At 37.1% G+C, this 24351-nt stretch overlaps 2 protein-coding genes across 6 annotated transcripts in view; one reads left to right on the top strand and one right to left on the bottom strand.

Moving 5' to 3' along the window:
• LOC139150901 (alpha-N-acetylgalactosaminide alpha-2,6-sialyltransferase 5-like) overlaps positions 1 to 24351 on the top strand; it is a 417953-nt gene that overhangs the window by 260285 nt on the left and 133317 nt on the right. The window lies entirely within an intron of this gene.
• LOC139150869 (ubiquitin carboxyl-terminal hydrolase 1-like) overlaps positions 1541 to 24351 on the bottom strand; it is a 41710-nt gene continuing 18899 nt past the window's right edge. For 2 of the 3 annotated variants that reach the window (XM_070723297.1, XM_070723298.1), the window contains exons 2-7: positions 20939 to 21102; positions 9507 to 9798; positions 9024 to 9124; positions 7315 to 8342; positions 6724 to 6919; positions 1541 to 5961 (exon numbers count right to left, since the gene is read on the bottom strand). In XM_070723297.1, the coding sequence (XP_070579398.1) occupies positions 5529 to 5961; positions 6724 to 6919; positions 7315 to 8342; positions 9024 to 9124; positions 9507 to 9798; positions 20939 to 21099 (2211 nt within the window). In that variant the 5' untranslated portion in view covers positions 21100 to 21102 and the 3' untranslated portion in view covers positions 1541 to 5528. The remainder of the gene's footprint in view (positions 5962 to 6723; positions 6920 to 7314; positions 8343 to 9023; positions 9125 to 9506; positions 9799 to 20938; positions 21103 to 24351) is intronic. The other variant, XM_070723299.1, reaches the window with a different exon arrangement.

The raw sequence follows: 24351 nt of genomic DNA, 5'->3' as shown, positions 1-24351 counted from the left end.
TACACACAATGTCGTCTACTTTGTGTAAATGCTGTCTGGAAACTCCATTGTTGTGATAATTATGATTATAAGGGGCCTAATAAATATGATTATGATTAATAAAGTCATATTTTGCACATTGTAATGTGCTTATATGAACAACCCTCTGGAAACCCTTATATAGTTTCACAATCTATGCCAAAATATACAAGTGACACCATTGCCAAGGTTCAGTCTACGGCGAGAGTTACCATTGCCCAGGTTTAGTCTACGGCGAGAGTAATATTACACAGTGTATATAATGACTATATATTTAATATTCATAATTATTTTTTATGATAATAATAGGAAAACATCATCACAAATTATGCCTACTGGACCTGTGCTGCGACATGCGAGTTGCTAAAATAATATGGCGTTTGCATACATGTCATTTCGTTCTCCTCCTAACGATGGATTACAGAGGTAGAGACGAGCTTATTTCAGCATACTTCTACAATGGATACACCCTGGGAGAAATAGCGGCCACGTTAGGACTCCGACATGTAGGGAAGACCGATCACGACCTGCGACATACGACCTGCGTCTTTAAACTGTGATCTGCCACCTAACCCTAACCCTAACCCCTAACGCTAACTAACCCTAAGTTATGCCGTTACAATTTTTCCCTCCCTTGGCCTAATCTCCAGGGTTGAGAGCGAAGTAAGGCTTTTTACTAGAGAAAACCTAACCCCTAACCCTAACCCTAACCCCTACCCTAACCCTAACCCCTAACCCTAACCCTAACCGCAGATCGCAGTTTTAAAAACTCGCATGTCGCATGTCGTGACCGGTCTTCCATAGATATTTCATTAAATTTTGATAAAAAATTGTAGCTAATGAAATATATCAATTTGATCAAAAATTATCAAAAGAATTACAGAAAAATTCATACAAATTGGTAAAATGTTGCACTAAATTTTTGGAGGGGAAAATTACAACATACACAAAATGGATAATGCTAACCTTGATGTGACAGTATTGCAGTCAGGCCAGTTGAACAGATACGTTTTTCCTCTGACCTGGCGTTTAAATCTTTGCCGTCATACTATCATCGTTTCGTTCTCTGCTTTGTATTCCTATTGACGTAGCCTATCCAACTGACATGTTTTCATTTCAAATCTTTAAGGTAGTACACACCTCGGGGACGGTATTCTGACTCAAACTTTTACAATTCTTTTCTGATATATCACTTGTAGGAGTTCATTTTAAAAATCTTGGAGTAAGAAAACTTTTCACCAGCTTAGTTTTTCGAAATTCGAAATCATTTTTCCCCATAGAGTTAACACAGGGATGGCGGCCATCTTGAATTTTAAATATCACTAAATCTTGGGTAATTTGTTTCTTTAGTACCAAAATTTGCACCCCCGATTTTTATTCTTGATTTTGAAAGAGAAAGGTTGAAAGATTCCTTCAGGAAATTTTGAGCAAAAGTTTAAGTCTTTTACTTTTGAGGCGCATACTACCTTAATAATACAAACATCCATCTGAGATCTACTCTACAGAGAACAAAGCCTAAATATTTTTCTTTTGAATTATTACTTTATTACAATTTTAAGTACATATCAAATTAGAGAAAATACATGGTAAATTCCCAAATCTGTATCAGCGTGACAAACCAAACCATGCCTTGAAAATAACACTTGGTATATAAGCTCTCCAATGTTGAATAAGTTGAACACTATTCTCCACACTCAAGAGGCGGCCTGTATTTCCAAAAGCAAAGCCCTATACCAATGAAGGAAAACACTAGTTTGTAAGATTATAAATGCATGCCTACTTGTGATAAAATCTGCTTAACTCACTCAATGACTCAATTGGGAATGGAAATCTGGGAGAAAGTAAACAATTTTCATGACTGATTTACGTATGATTTACCCCATTCAGCACAGTGGTCTGGCCCAAGCCGTTGTTATAAACGGCAAGTGTGGACCTGTTTACAATGAATTATGGTTAACAGGGTAATTTTGTGTTCTTCTCTTAATGAAATCAAAATTGACACACTACCAGGTATTAATCCTAAAGCCTTGTAAAACCTTCAACACCTGTACCCGATTAACAGAGTCTGACCTTTGCAATATCATTTCAGTTTGTTAAGTTTTGGTCAATGATGATATCAGTCTGGCCTTTTTAATATCGTTCCAGGCTTTTCTAAGTCTTGGTCAATGATGATATCACCTGTGTCCAGGTAAACAAACAAGGGCACAGCTTCAAGGGTGCCATATGTTTCTGATGGAATCCAGGAAAATAAATTTTACAAACCTAACTTCTGACAAAACATAATCTTACAATGGTTGCAGTGCAAATCCTCTGTTTAAACCATAAAAAAGGCAATGACATGATCACAGTGATCAACAAACAGCAATGATAGCTAGTAAATATCTTCAGATTGACTACATTATCAGGATCTTCAGATTGGTTATGGCAGAGATGTCAAGTAAAATCATTCTGTTGTTGCATTGCTCTGTGTTTGGCAGCAAATTAATTCCCTGTGTTAAGATGTCAAGTGGGCACTTTGCCATCTACCCATAACACAGCCACTGACAGAGCTTTTCACTACAGATAACAAATGCTTCAGTACTTTTAGGTGACCAAATTTTTACTGAGAGTAGGTACATTTGGTAAAATTTGCCAAAGTAGTCTTTCAAAATTGTCTGTGTTATCACCAAAATTAGTGCCAGGTGTCAATTTCTGTCTGCTGATATATTTGAGTGTTTGTCTCGACACACTCACAGATAAATGACCAAAAATATTTGGTAACTAAGAGAGAGTTCACGTTTTCAGCCAGGCTGATAACGAAACTTAGCTAAATTATTTTATAATTAATGACCTGACTAATTACACTTGGATACAAGTAATGCCACTACATCTTCAATGAAAAAACTAAATCCCTTCAGAGGATTCACATTCTTGCAATAATATGTTAACATTTAGGAAACAGACTTTAATGTTGAAATTTTGACACGGTTAAGAAAGGTTTCCCATTTGCCATAAAGTTTTACCACAAGCATATGCGTTTAAACGGAGGTTTGACCTTTGGCCACTGCTGCAATAAGGCAAACAGATACGTAGCCTCTATTCACATAGGACTCCAACACTTTTGATTGCGATCAGATCAATGGAATTTATCATTTATGAGAAAGAAAGAGAATGACGATTCAAAAATATCTGAAAAGCATAGAAACCAGTAGACATGAAGATATAGCCAGGTGGTAACACAATGGTAAGATACACCTTTCAAGCATTATTGCAAGGATATGGGTCAAACAATGCTACTGAACACAATGGAACTGAATATGTTTCTGAAGGGCAAAGGTCAAAGGGTATAGCTTAAATATATATATGGGGCACCAAAGATCACCAGTTGGGCGGTAAGAAATTTACATTATGCACTATTGGATTGTATTTTGCACGACTCTCTTTTATACAACATTTCTTATCATTTTGTTTGGTCACCGGCATAGCAACACACACACAATAAATGAGGGGTTTGATCCTTAACGATGGGCAACTATTAAGAAATGAAAATGTATGTACTGGAAAGTGGAAAAACAACAGGGAGTCTTGCAGATAAGAATGATTTGAAAGCAAAGACATAAAATTGTGAATGAAGAAACGTGGTACCACACTGTACAACAAATCCTACTTTCTTTGCAAGAGCTACTCTTATATCCTACTTTTCTCCTTGTCATTGACATTGGAAAAGACTTTTCCCTGATGAAATCATTTTTTGTTCTTTCTTAGCTTGTCTGCGTAGCCCTGCTTTCCTTCTTAGCAAATGCTGGTTTAATATGTCCATTTTGTTGGTGATATCATAGTATGACCTTTGACCCTAACACACCATAAGTTGACAGAAGAAGGAATATGAAGGAACAATGTCAACCGTCCCAACACCAAATGTTTAACCAAAGAACGAAAATTGTAATTATAATACATACACTATAAAATTTGAAAAGTAAACATTAAAGAAATATAAATATCTGGTAGAATTCTGGTAATGTCACCAAATTCCAAATTTTTTCAACATTTTTAGATACAACTGACAAACCAGCTTCAGTGTAATCTTCGCACAAATTTCTACATCTACGATATGTCTTCCATTTACCAAAAAAAAAAAGTTATTATAAATCAAGAAATTTTCTTTCCTCTTTGTAATAGTGAGACACTCGTGACAACCTAGCTTCCAAAAATAGAAGTTAATTTCTAAACAGTATTAGTGTTAAATTCTTTAATTGAAAATTTTACATGATGGACACAGATCAGCTTTTTTAGTCTACAATTATCATCAAAAAATATGTAACTATGGCAATAACTATATCATTATAGCTTGTAAATTCATGATTGGACTGCCTGGAAATACATTTGCAATCTATACATTTTTGGCTTTTTTTGGTTTTGTTTTTTCTTCACTTTATATTTTTTTTGTTTTGGTGTTTTGGGTATGTAAGTGCAATGAAAATATTTGGTAAAGAAAATACCGTTTTTTCCATAACATACAATTCATAATTCCATAAAAAAAAAGTATTCCTTGACAATTTTGAAAAGTTCAGCTGCTCACAGCCATAGGAGTTGAAATCATAACACTATTCAGGATTGCAGAAGCATGCAACTAAATAATATTACACAAACCTGAATTATTTGGAGGTTTTTTCACAGCGTGGCATAAAAATAGAAATCGAAAGCTAGAATAATATCAATTTTTACTTAATTTACAGAGGCGTATGATATACATTGTATTTACAAAAATTTTGCACAGGATCAAGTCCCATTTTTTTCTGATGGAGTCACTACTGAACACAGATACGTCTCCCTGTTTTTGCATAATGTGTATCTCTATGTATTGTGGAAGAGATCAATTTTCCTCTGTTAATATTGATGAAGTTTTAACAAAAAAAACTGGAAAAGTTCATTGAGCATGAACTCAGATTCAAAAACTTTGACAACAATCTAAAAATCATACCAATCATAACAATATTCTGCAATACTAAATGACAGCATTACACCGTAGGAATTCAAAAATCCAGGGTTTCAAAATTGAGAAAAAAAAATCGTTAATCCACATTATTGTTCTCCTTGTTTACATTTACTAAAAATGACAAGAAAACCGTGGAAGTCTGGAGTAACAAGCTGAACTCTGATTTGGCACAATGGATGCTATGAACCCACACAGAAAGAGACAATACTATCGGTTAATACAATTCATGTAAATGGTAAAAATACAGAATAATAAGAAATGACAAAAATCACACTTCTGTTGCATTGCTGCTGGAGACAGTTTGAAATTCACGTTTGTCAGAGTTTTCAGATTCTGGTTTACTGACAACATGAACGTGAGATGCACTCTTCTCTATTTGTGATCAGTGTATTTTTTGTAGAAGAGTTGTTTCTCTGTTCTGTCAAATGCACCCTGTAAACGGTTGACTGTGCCACCAGGGCAGATGACTTCTGGGTATTCAGTAGGAAACCAATCTATCTGTAGTTGCATAGCTGTCTTTGCACAAACTGCTGAATCAAACCCGAATCTGTTTGTAAAATAGGAGGTACGGCGTACATGTTGAAGTTGTCGCTGGAGACATCTGTTGATAAAATTTCTCGTCAGTCAATTCACAGACTTTCTCGTCGTCAAACTGGTACCACACTTCATCCTTGGGGTGTCCGTTTGCCAATCCATTTTGGTGGGCATCTCCATTTATCCCGTTGTGGTGGCCGTTTTCTGCCTTTCCGTTTGTCTGACTAGGGATAGGTACTTCCCTCCTCTGCAACTTGATATAGGTGATGTAATGTCCACTTGAACTTGAAACACCGCTGTGCATCACAACAGCAAACAACTGGTATTTCTGATGACTCTGTTTGCATGTCTTGGTACACCATTGTTCCAAACTCAGTTCAGTAGGGGTGGCAATTGGGTTGTTTACCTTGGAAACTGTACCATTTGGATAATATCTGTGGTGAAAATATAGCAAAAATACTTAGTATCACAGTCAAACTTTTTGTAGTATAATAGTATTATGACGAAACTTCCAGTATTGCATACGTCCAATGGCTATAACACACAGGCTGATCTAAGTGTGTACAAATCGTATTGCATTTGGGTACTCTCACATAACCTGTAGAAGTGGCCACTGGAAATTGCTGGGCAATAGAGATGATTGCAAATGACATCATTTTTCTTCTATTAATATGCAAAAATAAATATTTGTCCACATTTTCAGCATGAATGACGAAAATAAAACCTACATGTACCAGTGTTACAATGGATACTAAAAGTCTCACTAATTTACGGCTCTGACTACAAGCTGCAACAGGAGCCACACATGAAACCATAAAATTTGTTCAACTTTCTAGCAGTAGTGTCCAATGTCGTGTGAGAGCAGCTATATTTAGAAACAAACCTGAAATTGCGAACAACGCTTTTGCTACTAAATAGAGTTACTTTACAAGTGAAGATTGCTACAAGTATTTAGACATTGACAATCACTGGTATTGGAGACTGTGTGTCTAATATTACAGAATTGATACATTTACCCTTTGGAGACTGTTAAAATATTTACAAATGAAAATAGTCACTTGGAATTTGCTACAACTATTCAGAAACTGACACACTTACCTATTGCAGATTGCTACAAATACATGAATATTGAAACTGACACACTTACCCATTGCAGATTGCTACAAATACATGAATATTGAAACTGACAAACTTACCCATTGGAGGTGGCAGTAAATCTCTTCAAATGAACGGTAAAGACCTGAGGTAGCTTGTCAAAATGTAGAGTTCTCTCGGCTTCAGTGTGCCTCAGACACGACTCACAGTAATACTTGTTGTCATCTGTCAATCTCTCCTTGCAAGCAAATTCTGATATGGCCCAACTTAATGACAGATTCGACGGCCTGGGAGAAGCTGGTCAAATCAAAGGACAGTTGAATGTTAAAAAATGTATCCTACGTCGAGGAAGTATCTCTACAGTACTGGCTAAAAAGCAACGAGTTATTTGATGCTGAAAGCCACTGCATCATATTTTGTTGTTATTTTGCCATTTTTTATTGATTTTGAAGCAGATATTGATGTTGTTCTTATGAATGAAAGAAAAGAAAAATGATTTTGTCAGTGAGCAGATCCTTGCTGTGTATTCCTATGTAATGTAACTGATACTTTGGACATCTTTGTTTGATTTTTCACAATTGGTAATATATTCCCGTATTTCAGAATTTGACTGTCAATATCACAATGCCGGTGGACCTTATCATGTGAATGTGAACTGATCAAATTGATAAAACATAAGTCAGTGATTTTACCTTCATCGTCATCATCATCATTATTGCCACTGTCACTTTGGACTGGTACACTGATGTCTTGAAACGCCTCCTGACGTTCAGTAAAGCATTCACACTCTAGACATCTTGTACGCAGAACCAGAGATCCTTGGAAAAGATCATCTACAATGTCAAATATGGGTACTTTTGCCTCTGTTTCGGGCTCAGTACTCCCGCAGTCCATGTTCTCAGACTCGCTAGTCTTAGAGGTTTCCATAGAAACCAGGGAGTCAACTTCGGAGAGAGAACAACTGCTGCTACGAGATCTGTTCCTATTGAAATTGAGTTTATTCACATCCTGTAGCGACACTTCTCCATTCGTGGTCGCGCTTCCCTTGTCGTTGAGAGGTTCGTCTTCATCCGTGGTTTGGCACTCAGCATGCTTGACCACCTTTCCATTGCTTGTAATCTGCGTTGCGTCTCCATTCGGCAGCTTTTCACCATTCACAGTTATCTCTGTGGTTGACTCGACACTATTGAGAACAACCCCATTACTTTTATCCTTTTTAGACTTCCCAAAGAAGGCCTGTTTTATTCGCCCAAGGCCAAGGCGCTTCTTCTTTTTGATTGACTTGATTGTGTTGGTCGGCGAGCTCGCGCTGCTGCTGTACGAAATAGTGTCGCCGTTTGCGTCATTGTCTTTCTTGGACTTGCTCTTTGACTTTTTCTTCTGTTTCTTACTCTTCTTGCTTGACCTTCCATTCAACGCATTCTCCTTTCCTTCTCCATTGACGGAGGTACTACAAGACGACACAGACTCCGTACCATTGCAGTATCCGTTCTGTTCCGTGGTATCAGTTTCACACAGACTTCCGTCCTCGTTAACAGTCTCCAGTCTGTTTCCGTTGTATCCATTGAGAGGCAATGGGTGCTGCTTGCTCCTCTTGGCCTCTTCCGTCTGCTTGATCTTTGACAGCTGCTGACTGGCGTCTTGTACGTGGCTCAGAAGACAACGCAGCAGCTCCTGTGCGTCATGCTGCATGTAGCCTTGAAACATGGGATTCAGGTCCCTACAGAAACAACACAAACACACATGAGTTCACAGAATAATCTTGTCCATTGTAGATCAACACAGATTATGTCTCCATATTGGGTAGTCTTGTTAAAGGGACAAAGTTGCTGTGCTTTTCTGCTGTTTTCGCAGATTTTTCATGCCAAGGAAACTTAAGTTGCTTCTTGAAACAAACCATGGACACAAAAGTGAGGATGAGTGCCGAACAAAACGATGCTAATCTGTGATATGATATTCACAGTACAGAATTAAAACCATTAGATTATTAGCAAATGTATTTCTGGTGAATACCACTACGTCACTGTTTCCAATGGTATTTCTATTCAATCTTCAATCCGTACATGGAATTGGCAGTAACTTTGTCAAGATTTCCTACGGTTTTACCATGCTGGACAATATTTGTATCTTCTCAAACAATTAAAACTAACATACAAGATGGAAAAAAGTTACCAAAGACCACAAAAAATTATATTTAGTGGTCAATATGAAAAAATTGGTTATCCTAAACTTTCCTGAATTTTATTATCAATTCAAAACGATTTTATGTTCAGTAAAAACGTATTATTGTCTATATGACTCTGTTACACTGGCAAATTTACTCCTTTTTATGACCGTTGCTGTACAGATTTGTCTCCAAGTTGTAAAACTTGTGATGCAACGTCAAACGTTGTGTCCATACCTGAGTGTTTCAAGCAAATCTTGAGGCCTAACTGCCACATCTTGATCCAACTCTGGCTTAGAAATGTATGCATCTTCAAATTTCATCATGGAATCCAGTAACTGCATGAAGTGAAACAAAGAAGGTGATATGCTGGGTCAGCAAATACTGAATATTCTTTTCCATTGGATACATATAATACTCTAGAAATTGACAGATTGAAAATACAATTATGATTTATCAAAATTCAGTGTTTATCTCATAGAACCATCTGCAGCAACAAATGCGCTGTGTTAAAATGACTGCCAGGGTTCATGTTATCTTACAAATGTGCCTCCCTCGGTGGTATTAAGTTAAACATTGTCTTCACGATTGATGATTGAGGGCGCTGTTTCTGTACACAATACAGGCTGGCAAGTTGCCATGAGCATGTTATAGCTGTGTTGACGTCCAGATAAAATGGATAAAATTGATGTGTACAATTAAGAAGGCATAAACACCTACCTCTTTTGTTCTCTTAACCAGGTGGAAGTGGGCGGGGAAATCCTTGCCCGACTCCGATTTATCATTTTCCTGTGACTTCTCATCACATTTGCTGCAGTATTTATCGATATCGCTGCCCAGGTGTATTATCCCAGGGCTGAATTCTGGGCAGTATCTCAATGCTTGCAGTACACTGTTCAGATAGCAAGTATTGCCCAAATTGTACAGGCCTGTAAGCGGCGGTACATATTCCTTGTTACGTTCTTGATTATCTTCTGTGTTCAGGATTTTACTTTCATCTTCTGATCTGCTACTGAAAGATAAAAGTAGTTTTTTTTGCAATGAGTAAAATATCATAAGTACACAAACAATACCATAAAGCAAGTCATACCATGATTTACAGCCTGAAACAGGACTGGCTCTGTCTGACTCTGGTATTGACAGTGTCTGAGCTGACAGATAAGGCTATCATAAATGGCATATGAGTGACCCTTCATTCATAGGTTATGACTGTTGGCATTGTATGGGACCTGTGAGTTACACCAATTCATATTATTTATTACACTGGACATTTGGATTTGTGTGACAGTGAAATTTGGTTTGGGAATAAAACAGCTCTTTTACATAGAGTAAAAATACATGCTATGAATGTTGACCTGCTGGGGACTTCATGGGAGCTATGTGTACATGTTATCAAGTATAAAATATGGTTACATTAAAGTGAACCATATAATTCCTAGCATATCATTCATATCTTAGCCGAGCCTACAAAATATGTTATATATGAGGTGTGATGGTAATGCCTATATAGCATGTCATCCCTGGGAGACCAATGCTGGAATAAGTCATTCATCTTGAGTTGACCTTTCTTGAAGTCACCTCATCATGAGTGAAAACAACATCCTTGAAACGTGGAAGCAGTGTGAAAGATTGCAGTCTGCACACTCATAAACTTGTCAGGTTTAAAGTTTCTAGGGATATTTGGCGGACAGATTAGGTTCAAATTTAGGTCAGCAACAGAGTGCCATACCACAGTTGGAGATGATGTTGATTGAAGCATGCATGTATGCACATAGCCTAGCACTGAGCACTGCTGTGGTCTGTGTAACACTTTGGGGACATTATTTCACATAATACTGCATCATTACCTTATTTTAGAAATATATTTCTGTCTATTTTAGTCACAAACATATGTACAGGTTGTCATGACAACAATCTACAATGATCACAGCACGTATTACCAGTGCACAACAAGGGGCTGATCAAAACCCACCCCAGTTTCCTGCACAGAACACTATCTACTATGACAGTAAGATGAACTCCAATAGCCTGACCTCTGTGTCACAAAATGGTGATGGAATATTTTGCAAAGCTATCGGTTCTCACACAATCAGACACTTTATCAACACAGATCAATTTCACATCATGATATTTTTTCCTACATAAGCTGGGACAGTACTGTATACAATTCCAGGACCACCTAGAATTGTACACGTGCTGCAACAGTTATCCTGCTCTTGAAGAAATCAACTCTCTCCCACGAAAACATCTTGACTTCAAACATGATCTGGCAGCAATCACTAAACAATAGAGACAGACAAGTTTTAGCTAATTTTTCATGACCTTTCAACTTTGTCCCAGAAGGTTAAAGTTCAAATATTTTCAAGTTGAATTTAATTGAATATAAGCCTTATATTCAAGGTGGTTATAAATACAGTTAATCAATTTGATATGATACTTGTCTCCCCTCTAAGTTCATCAGTAGTCTCAATATTTTTGTCTAAATTTGAAACTTCATCATCACACTTGATATCATAAAGGTATTTTTAAACTCAACTAAACCGGTAATGAGTACCCTGGGTATAGAAACATGTTAAGCGAGATCAAACATGGCCGGCAGAGAATGTACTAACAGATATACTGAACTACATACGGTAGTACATAACACTTACACAGTGACTAGTTTTGATCCCATATTATACAGTAATACAAAGGTTAACCTGAGAGCTCTACTTATCTGCACCTTATAACAAGATGATATACCTAAACTGTGATAAAAACTACCAAAGTCCACACAGTCAATACCAACTTGTTTTTATTGCCAGCCGGAGGACATATTTTAGAACCAGACAGGTCACTCTGTATCAATTCAAGCCATCTACTGCGTATCTAAATTACTTTTGTCTTTCAGAATAGGGTAAACATTTCATATATGGTACGGTAGTGTTATCTCCATGATAAGCAGAATTCAAATGTGTCTGTATTTTTAAGAGCACTTTATTGTCTTGTGGTACAAGAATGCAGAGTTCCATTTTATCAAGTTTGACCTATTTTCATTTTTCCCACTGTAATTGGAGTTGTGATATATGCATGACAGCGGTTCATTATCTAAGTCTGGTTACTGTGATATTAAACCCATTACTGCACTGAAAAGATTCAGTGTGGCAAGCTATTAATGTTGCAGGTATCTTTTATCATTTAGTTCACTCAAAACCACCACTAAATATTCTATTATAATTCTATACGGTAAAGCTACAACATTACAAATGTTGACAAACAGAGAAACCAAAATCGAACGGCATTGAAAGAGTGGTCAGGGATTGGCCAATTCAATTATTTCTATCCAATAATAGCGACAATATGGCCTTGGATTGACACATTTGTGACAAGCAACTCAAAACAGCTATTCAATGATTTCAAAGACCCATAAATATCTATTTTCAGGCATGTACACGTAAGTCACAGTGGATTGTCCAAGCAAAATCCACAAATATACAGTTTATTAATGTTCATATTTTTAGATCTAAAATCAGGAACTTGACATAACTGACTGAAAATAATTATCTCCAAGTTATTTAAAACTACATGTATATATTCAAATGTGACTTGTAAATTGTTCACTTCCTTCATCAAATAGTTGGACAAAACTGACTGAATCTGACCATGAAAAGTCTATGCTTCACATTAACTCCAATTTATTTAAAACTTTATTTTCAAATATGAATTTTAAACACTGTAAAATGCTTTGAATTAGCTGCATGCTTTTTAAGTGTATTCCGATTTCATTGCAATCAGCAGGTTTTTAATTTAGCTAAAACAGACATCCTAACCATAGTAAATACAGGAAAAATTTAAATTAGGGGTATGTCTAATTAGCAAATTGACATACTTAGCTAATTTGCTAAAAGACCTGTTCTATGGTAGTTTCTTCCTTATAGTCCTTTGAAAGTAAGTTTGCAGAAAAGTTGCACATTTACGCATATAAACAAACTTAAAATTGGCACAAAAGATGTCAAATATCCTTGCTTTATAAAAAAACACATGATGTACAAGTACTGGTACTGCCGTCCAATGATTCTCTATAGCTTGTCTCTTTCGGCTATTGACCTGTAGTTGCCAAGGTCATTTTAGGTATTCTATTAATTTATATAAGTACTACATACGTGGGTGTCATAACAGACTAATGTATTATGTTTTAAAGTCATTTGTGAAATTCACGTCAACAAAGTTGCTTGTCAGAAAGCATTCATTACTTAACCCTTTGAGCGCCAAAGTCAATTTTTGTCACCCTTATAAAATATACCTATGTCAATTTTTGTCAGATTTTTGCCAAAATTTTGATAAAAAACTGTGGCCAATGAAATATTGTGTTCATTTGGTCAAAAATTATCAGAAAAATTACCGAAAAGTTCATAAAAATTGGTAAAATGTTGCACTGAAATTTTGGTGGGAAAAAATACAGCACTAAAAGGGTTAAATATGCTATGAACTGTACAACATGAAGAATAAAAATGTTTTGTAATATTTTCAGAGATCTAATTTCCTGGCTTCTCTCTTGTATTTGACATTGATAATAGAGAATGCAAATTGACATTTGGATAATATTGAAAAATCGCTGCATAACATCACACACTGCACTCTATCAATTGTACATACTTCCTTATGTGATAACTCTAATTTTTCCTTGAAAGTTTGTTGTACTGGTAATTTTAAAACCAGCATGCTCCCTTAGCAGTTGAAATTTCTGAGTGTCAGTTTCAGACTATTGCAAAGCCAAAACATGATCCATAGCATCCTTACCGATAAACAACTATGTGTTTCATAATTGACTAGCTGAAATATTGCTGAAAACATACTTCCTTCTGAACTCATTTCCCATATCATGTTGCCAAATGTCAAGAAAATAAACATGAAAGCAGTGATCATTAAAATATTAACAGAGATATTTTTTTTTGAATTGATACTTCACAGAGATATTTTTGAGATGGTAGGCAATCACAAGTCTGAAGATTATCGTGATATCTTATCAGTCTAGGCTGGTATTTCAAGGATGCCTCCATGGCAAACATGATTTGAAAATGTGTAACTTGACTCCTTGATGATTTTTGATACATGTATATTACATATATGTTATGTACATGGCTTGATATTATCTGCATCTCCTGGTGATTGTGAACACTGAGCTCAAAATAAGCAAGGAAATTTAATTATATCCGTATAATAATGCTGGTCAGATATAACAGGACTGTAGACTGGAACTTGGCTGGTTTAATAGCACCTTTCAAGGGACACTGACTGTGTTTTGTTTTTTTTCAAGTTGATGAAAACTGCTAAATATAGACTTGCTAGTGCACAGTAGAATCGACATGACTGTTTTGTCTTAGTTCAACTTTGACCTTTCTCATCCTTAATTGTAAGTGCATAGCTCTCACTGCACCATTGAAAACAAAAGAGCTAAAACAAAAGATGGAGCTGAAAGGTTTCAATTACACTATTTGTATTTGAATGTGTTTGATTCTACAATCCAAGCCAGAAAGCAAAAGTTTAGTGCAACTATCCAGGAAGTTGTCAGTGTTGATTTGTGAGACAGCACTAGATCAACCATGTTGCCATGGTAATGAATCTGTCAAAGCCTGGTATGTGTGTTGAAGGAACTCACTTTTGATAGAAATTAACAGAAGACTTCAAATGCCCTTGACAGATCTGTGGGCATTTTATACTTGTGAGTTTACAAGTCTAGCATGTAATTTTATTTTTAGGAAGGGAAGTGGCGGCAGCTTTAAAGTGAGGACAATCATGCATGATTATGATGCAACTCAGGTACACACTGCTGCTCTAGAAAATCTTCACACACTATTACAATTGAGAGTCTATTTTTATGCATGATCAAGGTATTCATGAGGTTGTTCCATCAATGCATGTTGTACAGTGTCAGGTGAGCTGTGTGGGTGTGTTCTACATTTCCGCACCCACACCTTGTGTGGGACGCAGACCATTGACAGCAATGAGTATTGTGTATGACTTAGGAATGCGTTCAGGGCTTTTGTACATTTTGACAAAAGAACTAACATTATTTCATCCCTTGCTAGCTGGAATGCCTTGTTGTTCATTTTGCTTGGACTGTCCGCAGAGCCTCTGCCCCACAAAGACGGCCAGTCTCCATGCATGGATGGGTACTGTACGTGGGAATGTGGCTCACACCAACGTAATTTATATTGCTACATCTGAACAATAGCACTGAAAGTTTTTTGACCACACTCAGCTGTTTGGAAAAGAGTTAGTGATCCTATTATGAATTCTGAGAAAAATATGCTGTTGAAAATTTCACTTTCTATGCGAGGGATCTGATGAATGCTGTTGGAAGTCTGTATACAATATACAGAAAGAATTTAGTATCATTTTAGGACACACAAGGTAATTAGAAAACATGTTTTAGAAACGGGCCTTTCATTTCACCCATTTATGTATAGATTGTTGGATATGTTATTAAAAGTTGTACAGAAAACTGATCAATAAACTCTTGTGTTGGTTTTTTGGATCAGACTTGTCCTTTTTTTCCTCTAATCCTTTGAACACAAAATAACATTATTTGAACAAAACAAAAATACAGCAAACGCCAATACAACAACAAAGAATCAAAGCCTCTCCGACAATTACACGACTGTCTGAGTCAATATCTGAACAGGGAACAACTGAGAGATCTTAAATAGATCTGCTTTTTACTAAAAGTAGTGTCAATGTATCCCTGTGGTCTATTCAGATGCAACTTCCCAAATATTCCCAGATGATACTGTCTATTGAGATATAACTTCCCACTTATTCCCAGATGGTTGCTCAAATTCCTCTTGTTTTGTTTATTGACAATGGTTCCATCCACACAATTGAAAGGAAGAAGGGTTGGGTATTCCCAACATTCTTTTTTTTTTTTATATCTTAATGAACTCTGCATTCTGTACTTTGTATGAAGATTTATATGCGGGATGTGGTGTATATAGAATTGTGCTGGCCATGAGTGATTTCACCTGTTAACATTAATTCTAAATAAAAAGGGCAATTCGCCAAAGAAAATCTGGAAGTTGAAAAGCACAATTTTCCCAGCCTGTCATCCTTGAAATCAAACAGAATTTGTTGAAACATTTTTGGTATGCTGAGGACATTATCATCCTAAGACAAGACTTAAGATCAGTGACAGAGACTGACAACTGACACATTAGATGCAAAAGTTGACCTCTACACTCTATTTAAAATTCCCTCAACAAATTTGCTACCAGTACCTGTACATGTATACTGGGTTTTTTTAAGTTCTTTCTTAATTGTTTTTCTTACTTTTTTTTCATCGAACAGATTAACAAAAGTTGTGAAGAGAATCAACCTGGATAAACCATTTACCATACCATTATTGGAACATATGTTACAACAAACTAAATGTAAGATTAATAATTTATGTACATTGTCCACCAGAATAAAATTAATACTGCAGGTGAATAAAGGTCCCTTCTGCTCATGTGATCAGGTCAAAACCAAGATAACCTGCTGCTAACATAAAATAATAAATTTCATGATCAACATGATAGCAGAGTCTCTCCATGGTCAGCCATTAAAATTTATTATTCTTCATATCATGTTCCAGGGTTCATACAAAGATGTACGTGCAACTGACGCAAATCAATATATGTGTTGTTTTCCCTTTTCTTCACTTTTCACACACATCCTGACAGCTGGCTTCACTGCTGTTACTCATCATTGTCTTATCTGACCTTGACTTAACTTCACATTTCATTTCCAATTTGAACTTCGCACATTTCTCTTTTCTGTCACTGATGTCTCCTTAAACATTACTCAGTTAAGTTCAAAACCAACAACTAGAGGGAAAGACACTAAGGGTTGTCCGATTGCCCGGGGCAAGTGAAAGTCGCGTTCGGGCAAGTGAGCCTCCGATGCCACTTGCCCGACGGGACAAGTGAAAAAAATAATTACCTAGAAATCTAATTCACGAGAGCGATTTTCTGGTGAGGGAACACGGACTTAAACAACAAAAATAATCATATTATGTCATTGTGAACATTTCCATAAGATTTTTCATAAAATTGCATGAAGAGTTGACGAAAAGAATCATATATATAATAATCGCTGTCAATAAAATCCAGTTCAAACAATACACCGGTACCCGTAAATTACCGTATGCTGATTTTGCATATGAAAAAGCTGTTCAGCTGGTGGGACGTACGTTCACCGAAGTTCATTGCATTGACTGTGAAGTTACGGTGTCTCACAATATGTCGATACGGTAAAAAAAGAAACACACAGCGGTTTTTGTGCTTTGTATGAACTTTTATAATAATGTAAAAATAAAGTCCTGTGGTTAAAAATCACCACATAAAATTGGACTTTTACTAAAACGTACTCTTCAATGTTAACTTGTTGAGGGACAGTGAGTGGCAAGACCGCATGCAATGAAGTCATGAGCAATATTTGGTGTCAACGGGTCAAGTCTTTGAATTTTCAACAAACACTGACTTAATTTTCAGGTCAATAAGCCAAAAGTTACTTGTCCGTGGTGACCAACCTCTCTGTTTGTGAATTTTCCCATTCTAAAATGACTGTCAAGAAGCAATTGGAGCGAGTTTGACATCGAGAAATTCAGCTTTTACACACATTGAAAAACACCGACGCCTTAGGTTGTTGGTTTTAATTCTATTTAGTCTGCGCATGAGCAATAATAAGACCACCTAGGTTATTAGAAAAACATAGGATACTGGTATAGTGCAATGGCAATTCAAACTTAATAGGGCTGGTGTATGATATAAGCGCAGTAAAAACATGACAAAGAAGTACATTATTTTTCAGAAGCTTCAAAACATTCCTTTATAGCTACAGATTTTTTCTTTCTGTATAGATAAGTTAAAACTTTTAAAAGCAAAAAGACCTTGAAGGTACAATTGAAATGGCTGTTATTATTTGTACATTAAGCCCCAAGAAAGTAAACATACAAACATATGAACTGTTAGAATTTTTTCTATGAATATGAAAGCCCCACTAGCTGTAAATTTAGAAATTTGTTGACCTAAAAAGGCTTCCTATTTTCTCTGGTTTTCTTTAAATTCTACCCATTTACAGGATATAGTCTTTTACTGCTTTACAAAACATTCTTTAGTGAAAAATTGGACAAGTAAATTTACATTTTAACCGTTATTATGATTTCCCACCACACTAAAAAGAAAACAAAGCATGTCCCAGTTGAAAACATTCAACACTATGCATTACATTGGACTACTCTGTTGTTTCTGTGAATATTCAAATGCATATATTCACGGTGTACACTGGTTTTGCTATATTTGCATGGGGTGCCATTTTACATTTGGGCACATATTTATTATTTTTCTTGTTCAAAATTGCACATGCAGTCTCACTGGGCAGTTAACAATACTTGTATTCCAACCCCTGAAAGAGCAAATTCCAAAAAACTTGTTTCAGTTCAGAAGTAAAATCACATAAAGAATGCTAAAAGATACAGGTAATGGGGCTTTAGTAATTAATTGAATATAAATGAGCCATCCAGCACGCTTAGAAGTGTGAAGAGAACCCTATGAGAATGTCTGACATTTTCTCATGATAACATAATTTTCAAAATAAAGTGAGTGAAATAAAAAACCAATGTTTTAGCTTTTTTCAAACACGTAAATTATACTGGGCAAGTGGTTTTCCAATTCGGGCAAGTGAACTGAACCCCCCACTTGCCCGAAGGGCAAGTGGATAAAAAAATAAGTGTCTTTCCCTAAACTAGTGGTTAGTTTGGTATATTTTTGATTTTTGTAAAAATACATGTTCATGATTAGGCTATTTTAAGGACAGGCAGTGAATAGATCAATTCTCCAATCAAATGTAACTTGTTGAGAGTTTGGACGAGAGGTTTATTGTAAATTTTACATAATGTTGACCTACCTGCCAATTGTATTTTTTTAATGAAAGCTATCATCCTACTCTTTGCAAAATTGACTTCTCTAAATTTCTGGTTTTGATATTTGTTCTATTGACATTGTCTATTTACAGACTGTTGTACTGTACACCTTTTGAAATTTTCATCAACATCACTGTTTTCAGAGCTAAGAAACACCCTGTGCCTATCAAACTCGATGTTCACACATTTGCAATTTCACTTTGATATTTCTATCCAGAGTTATTTCCGATTTCATTTCAAAGTTACAGGTGAAGAAGAAGCAGGTCAGACACACCAGGTAGCAGTGTGATATTAGTGTGAGATCAATGTCTTAGACAATTCGCACCGTAATGCCAACTTTTCTCAAAAATCTATCCAGACAGTTTAAATCCACTTGAATGGATCAGAGGTAGAAACAGAGGAATGCTAACACCGGAATGATAATAATCTTTACACCAGTTGTTTAACATTTCAGCTGACCTGTAAACTTTTCCAAACTTCAGCTGACCTGGAAAAGACACTGTGTCAAACCAGCCTGGATTGAGGTCACCCATGTGACCTCTCCAGCCAGATTAGAGTTCCAAAGTGACCACAGTATCCGGTCAGATACACTCTAGTGGGTAACAGTGTCAAAGTGTCACTAAAAGTATCTGCTGCTAAAAGAGTAAGGACCAGTGGCCATTATGTCATAAATCTTGCCAGTTTTAAACAGAATGAGATCCATATATCAATGATAAGTAAATATAGAGTTCTTTGTTTACTCAAAGGGTAAAAGTGTACACTTGATGGGCCATATTTCGTTGAAAAGTGGTCCCTCTTGATGAGGTTGCAGTTCAAACTACCGCTACCTTCCATTGATTTCTAGTCTAGTATCTTGGCTCTTCTTTTTGTCTCCAAAACTGATGTAGTTTTATTTCAAAATGAGAACTAGATGTCAAACTAATACATGTAAGTTCTTCTGTTTGCTTTGAAATTTTTGAAATTTTGAAATTTTTGAAATTTTCTCTGGAAATTCAATGTTGTATTCAAATATTGACTATGTCATATTTACACAGAGGTCATGGGCAGAAAACTTCTTTAAAAATTCAACTCATACAATGTATGTCTTATATTCAGAATTACACAGATCACCACTATTTTGTCTGCTTACATTCTGAGCAGACTGGATAATTTCATTTTCCTGTCAGGGACTGTGACAGATGTTGGAGCATATGGTGAACAGGGTCTGTGCTATCAATTCCTGGTAAACAGACCACAGCATGATATATTGTGGGACTCAGATAGAGATAACAGGTAACAGGTTGTGATACAATTTACCTAGCCAGGATTCACAGAAGACACTTCATGAAGATAATAATGATAGTTACTGGTCAATATGATAATCTACAAAATTTAGATGATAATATTTCAAAAGTTCAACATTGATAAACATTCAGAATAGCAAATATTTATATGGGTCACTGACCTGAAAAGCCTAGTCCAAGTCCATGTCATGAAATGATTAGAAGCTAAATTTTTCAATTATGCAAGGTATTCCTTTATCTTATTAGGGTAGAAAGCACCTGGGTATCAGATATTGTGACTCTCAAATTTCTACAATTCTTTTCTGATATACCACTTGTGGGAGTTCATTTTAAAGCTCTTGGAGAAAGAAAAACTTTCACTGTCCTAGTTTTTCAAAAATGGAAAATTTTATTTTTCTCCATAGAGTTAACACAGGGATGACAGCCATTTTGAATTTCAAATGTTGGTAAATCTTTATTTGTTTCTCTAGTACCAAAATTTGCACGATACCCCCATATTTTATTCCTGATTTTGAAAGAAAATGGTTGAAAGATTCCTCTACGGAAGTTTGAGCAAAAGTTGTAGTCTTTCACTTTCAAGGTGCATACTATCTAAAGTGTAATAATGAGGATTGTTTGAGTACCGGTGTGTAGATCACCAATTATCAGTCATTACCATTCATAGTCATTAACTGAAATCCTAGAAATATGCTGTAATATTACAGCTGTACTAATAATTTTCATTGAATACAAAATTTATATATTTGCACATGCACTTCATGAGTATCTATTGATTGAACTGATTGTTTTCCATATTCTTTTTGTTTAAAGTATCGGTGTTAAACATTGGTATTGCTGAGTCGGTAATTTGCTGAAATTATAAGATTTCTTTCTACATCGTACAAATTTGGTGCATGATAAAATTTAGACAGTATAATTTGTAGGTGACTTACTCAAGATTTTCTTTGGATGCAGATTTTTTGAACATCGGCGTGATCTTCTGTTGTGAAGGCATGTTTGACTTTGTGTCTTTTCTCCGAGATTTCAATGATAGCTTGGGTCTTTTCTTCGGTGGGCTTTCTGTCTTGTGCTCACCAGAAACACATTCGGACATTTTCTGAAACAAAACAAGAGAAAATGCTTTTTAATTTAGTGTACCAGGATAATGCATTTGAATCTTTTTTCTTCAACAGCCAGTTTCTACTTTTGTGTAACAAGTTGTTTGTCAACACTTCAGAGATGTGAATCACAATTCACACTGTTCTGGTAAATAGATTACATGCATGACCAAATGACATGCTGGACTTGTAATTATGCAAAACTGAAATTTTACGGGATGATTTTGATTTGCATAATTATACAAAAAAAAATCAAATTTGCATAATAATGACAGCTCTCTGTGTTGGCGTGACAAACTGCACTGTCAACCAACGCTGCTGTATGTATATGATTTGAATGAACAGAGTATAGGTGATCAAGGCCAAAGCTGATGTAATTCAAAGACAGCTGTTCATTTTGTCGACCCTGACACAGCCCACTGTGTCGTTGTCCTTGGTTGTGACTTCCCTTCACAAGGAATGCATCAAGAGCCATTTATTCAATGTCCCTGATTCAACTGGTGAAGTATGTTTAAAGCTATCCAATCTGTCATTTCACTGACAGCATATGGAATAAAGAACAACAAAACCCTGGATTGCCTTGACATTACAACACACTGCTGAGGATGTGTGTACGTGTGTCAACAGCTGATGTCGTCGTTCACTGCTTACATACATGAAGGATGACACTCCATCGTTTTTAAATACTTTCAAACAAAATTCCAGACTGCTAGGTAGTAAACAGAGATTAATAGTTTGTATAGAACACAAAGTTACCATGATGATCACCGTGCTGTGTTGTTGATGTGATCATATAATTTCCATAAAGCTGGGTGACACCGTCCTTGAACACACTGATCAGTGTACGGGAATTGCATCACACACAGTTGTAGAAACAGGAGAGGCAAGCTGTGCTGATATTCAGATCATACAAGTACACGGATGCCCAAAATTGATCTGAATGTGTACAAACTGACATGAAAACTTGTAGTCACTTGACTCTGAAACCACAGAATAACTGATGTGCACAGTGACAATATGTACAGAACTGCCAGTGTTTTTCCTATGAATGGAGATATGAGTGACAGGATGGGGAACTATGGTGAATTTAAAAGCCATTTTTATTGAAGGCAGTAAGTTAGTTTTGTCAGTGGAATTTCCCTGTCATTTTAGCGGGGATTCCTCGTGATATGTCAGTGCAGTAATATTTGGTACGGCAGAAGTGGGCAATATGGAACTGTAAATACCTATCTTTACTGGACAGACTATGTGAAAATAGTGTTTATATCCACTAGCTCCTAGCAAAGAAAACTTTGGTAAAATGACTGGGAAAGCACAGGAACACTCACTGGTTGTCTGTGTAGATAATGGAGACACTACTTGCCATATTGACAATGGGTCAAGCTATGTGTGGTTGTGGTTAGAGATACAACATGTATGTTAGCGACCATCTTGGCTTACAAAGTCTTGTAGTACATGTACGTTATAGCCTTGTCAATACCAGTGAATTCTGTGAGTCATTCCCCCTGATAATTACTGATAATGCATCTGATTATCAAGCATTGTGGCCAAAGATGTTTTCTATATTTACAAATTCTCTAGCGTTGCCAAAATTATAAAATAATAGCAATAATGTACCATAAGAACACCTTGCACACCATAATGTACTCTGCTTTATAACAATAGCACATTATGTCGTCCAAAGTTTGCTTTTGTCCATTATTGGCCAGGAGGGGGTACCGGTACATTATTGGCAAGGGGGGTACCAGTACATTATTGGTAAGGAGGGGGTTCCAGTACATTATTGGCCAGGAGGGGGCACCGGTACATTATTTGCAAGGAGGGGGTTCCAGTGCATTATTGGCAAGGAGGGGGTTCCAGTACATTATTGGCAAGGAGGGGGTACAAGTACATTATTGGGAGGTACCGGTACATTATTGCAAGGAGGGGGTACCGGTACATTATTGGCCAGGAGGGGTACCGGTACATTATTGGCCAGGAGGGGGTACCGGTACATTATTGGCAAGGAGGGGGTTCCAGTACATTATTGGCCAGGAGGGGGTACCGGTACATTATTGGCAAGGAGGGGGTACCGGTACATTATTGGCAAGGAGGGGGTACCAGTACATTATTGGCAAGGAGGGGGTACCGGTACATTATTGGCAAGGAGGGGTACCGGTACATTATTGGCCAGGAGGGGTACCGGTACATTATTGGCTAGGAGGGGGTACCGGTACATTATTGGCAAGGAGGGGGACCCGGTACATTATTGGCAAGGAGGGGGGTACCAGTACATTATTGGCCAGTAGAGTTCCGGTACATTATCGCCAGGAGGGGGGGGGGGGGGGGGGGGGGGGGGGGGGGGGGGGGGGGGGGGGGGGGGGGGGGGGGGGGGTAGCTGGACATTATTGGCAAGGAGCGGGTACCGGTACTTATTGGCAAGGAAGGGGTTCCAGTACATTATTGGCAAGGAGGGGGGTACCGGTACATTATTGGCAAGGAGGGGGGTACCGGTACATTATCGGCAAGGAGGGGGTTCCAGTACATTATTGGCAAGGAGGGGGTACAAGTACATTATTGGAAGGGTACCGGTACATTATTGGCAAGGAGGGGGTACCGGTACATTATTGGCAAGGAGGGGGTACCGGTACATTATTGGCCAGGAGGGGGTACCGGTACATTATTGGCAAGGAGGGGGTACCGGTACATTATTGGCAAGGAGGGGGGTACCGTACATTATTGGCAAGGAGGGGTACAAGTACATTATCGGCAAGGAGGGGGTACCAGTACATTATTGGCCAGGAGGGGGTACCAGTACATTATTGGCAAGGAGGGGGTACCGGTACATTATTGGCCAGGAGGGGGTACCGGTACATTATTGGCCAGGAGGGGGTACCGGTACATTATTGGCAAGGAGGGGGACCCCGGTACATTAATGGCAAGGAGGGGGGTACCAGTACATTATTGGCCAGTAGAGTTCCGGTACATTATCGGCCAGGAGAGGGGGGTACCGGTACATTATTGGCAAGGAGGGGGTACCGGTACATTATTGGCCAGGAGGGGGTACCAGTACATTATTGGCAAGGAGGGGGTACCGGTACATTATTGCTTAAATAAACTAAAATTTCAATAGACAACTACAAACATATTCTTTTTTGAACCACTGAAGGAGACATGACTGGTGCATGGGCATACAGATAATACTGGTAGTACAGACATAGAGTTAACAAATCTGACAAGGTGTAATCCATACATGAGTATCATACATG

This window comes from Ptychodera flava, chromosome 15, assembly GCF_041260155.1.
Source record: "Ptychodera flava strain L36383 chromosome 15, AS_Pfla_20210202, whole genome shotgun sequence".
NCBI lineage: Eukaryota > Metazoa > Hemichordata > Enteropneusta > Ptychoderidae > Ptychodera > Ptychodera flava.
This window is presented reverse-complemented; position numbering and strand designations above follow the sequence as displayed.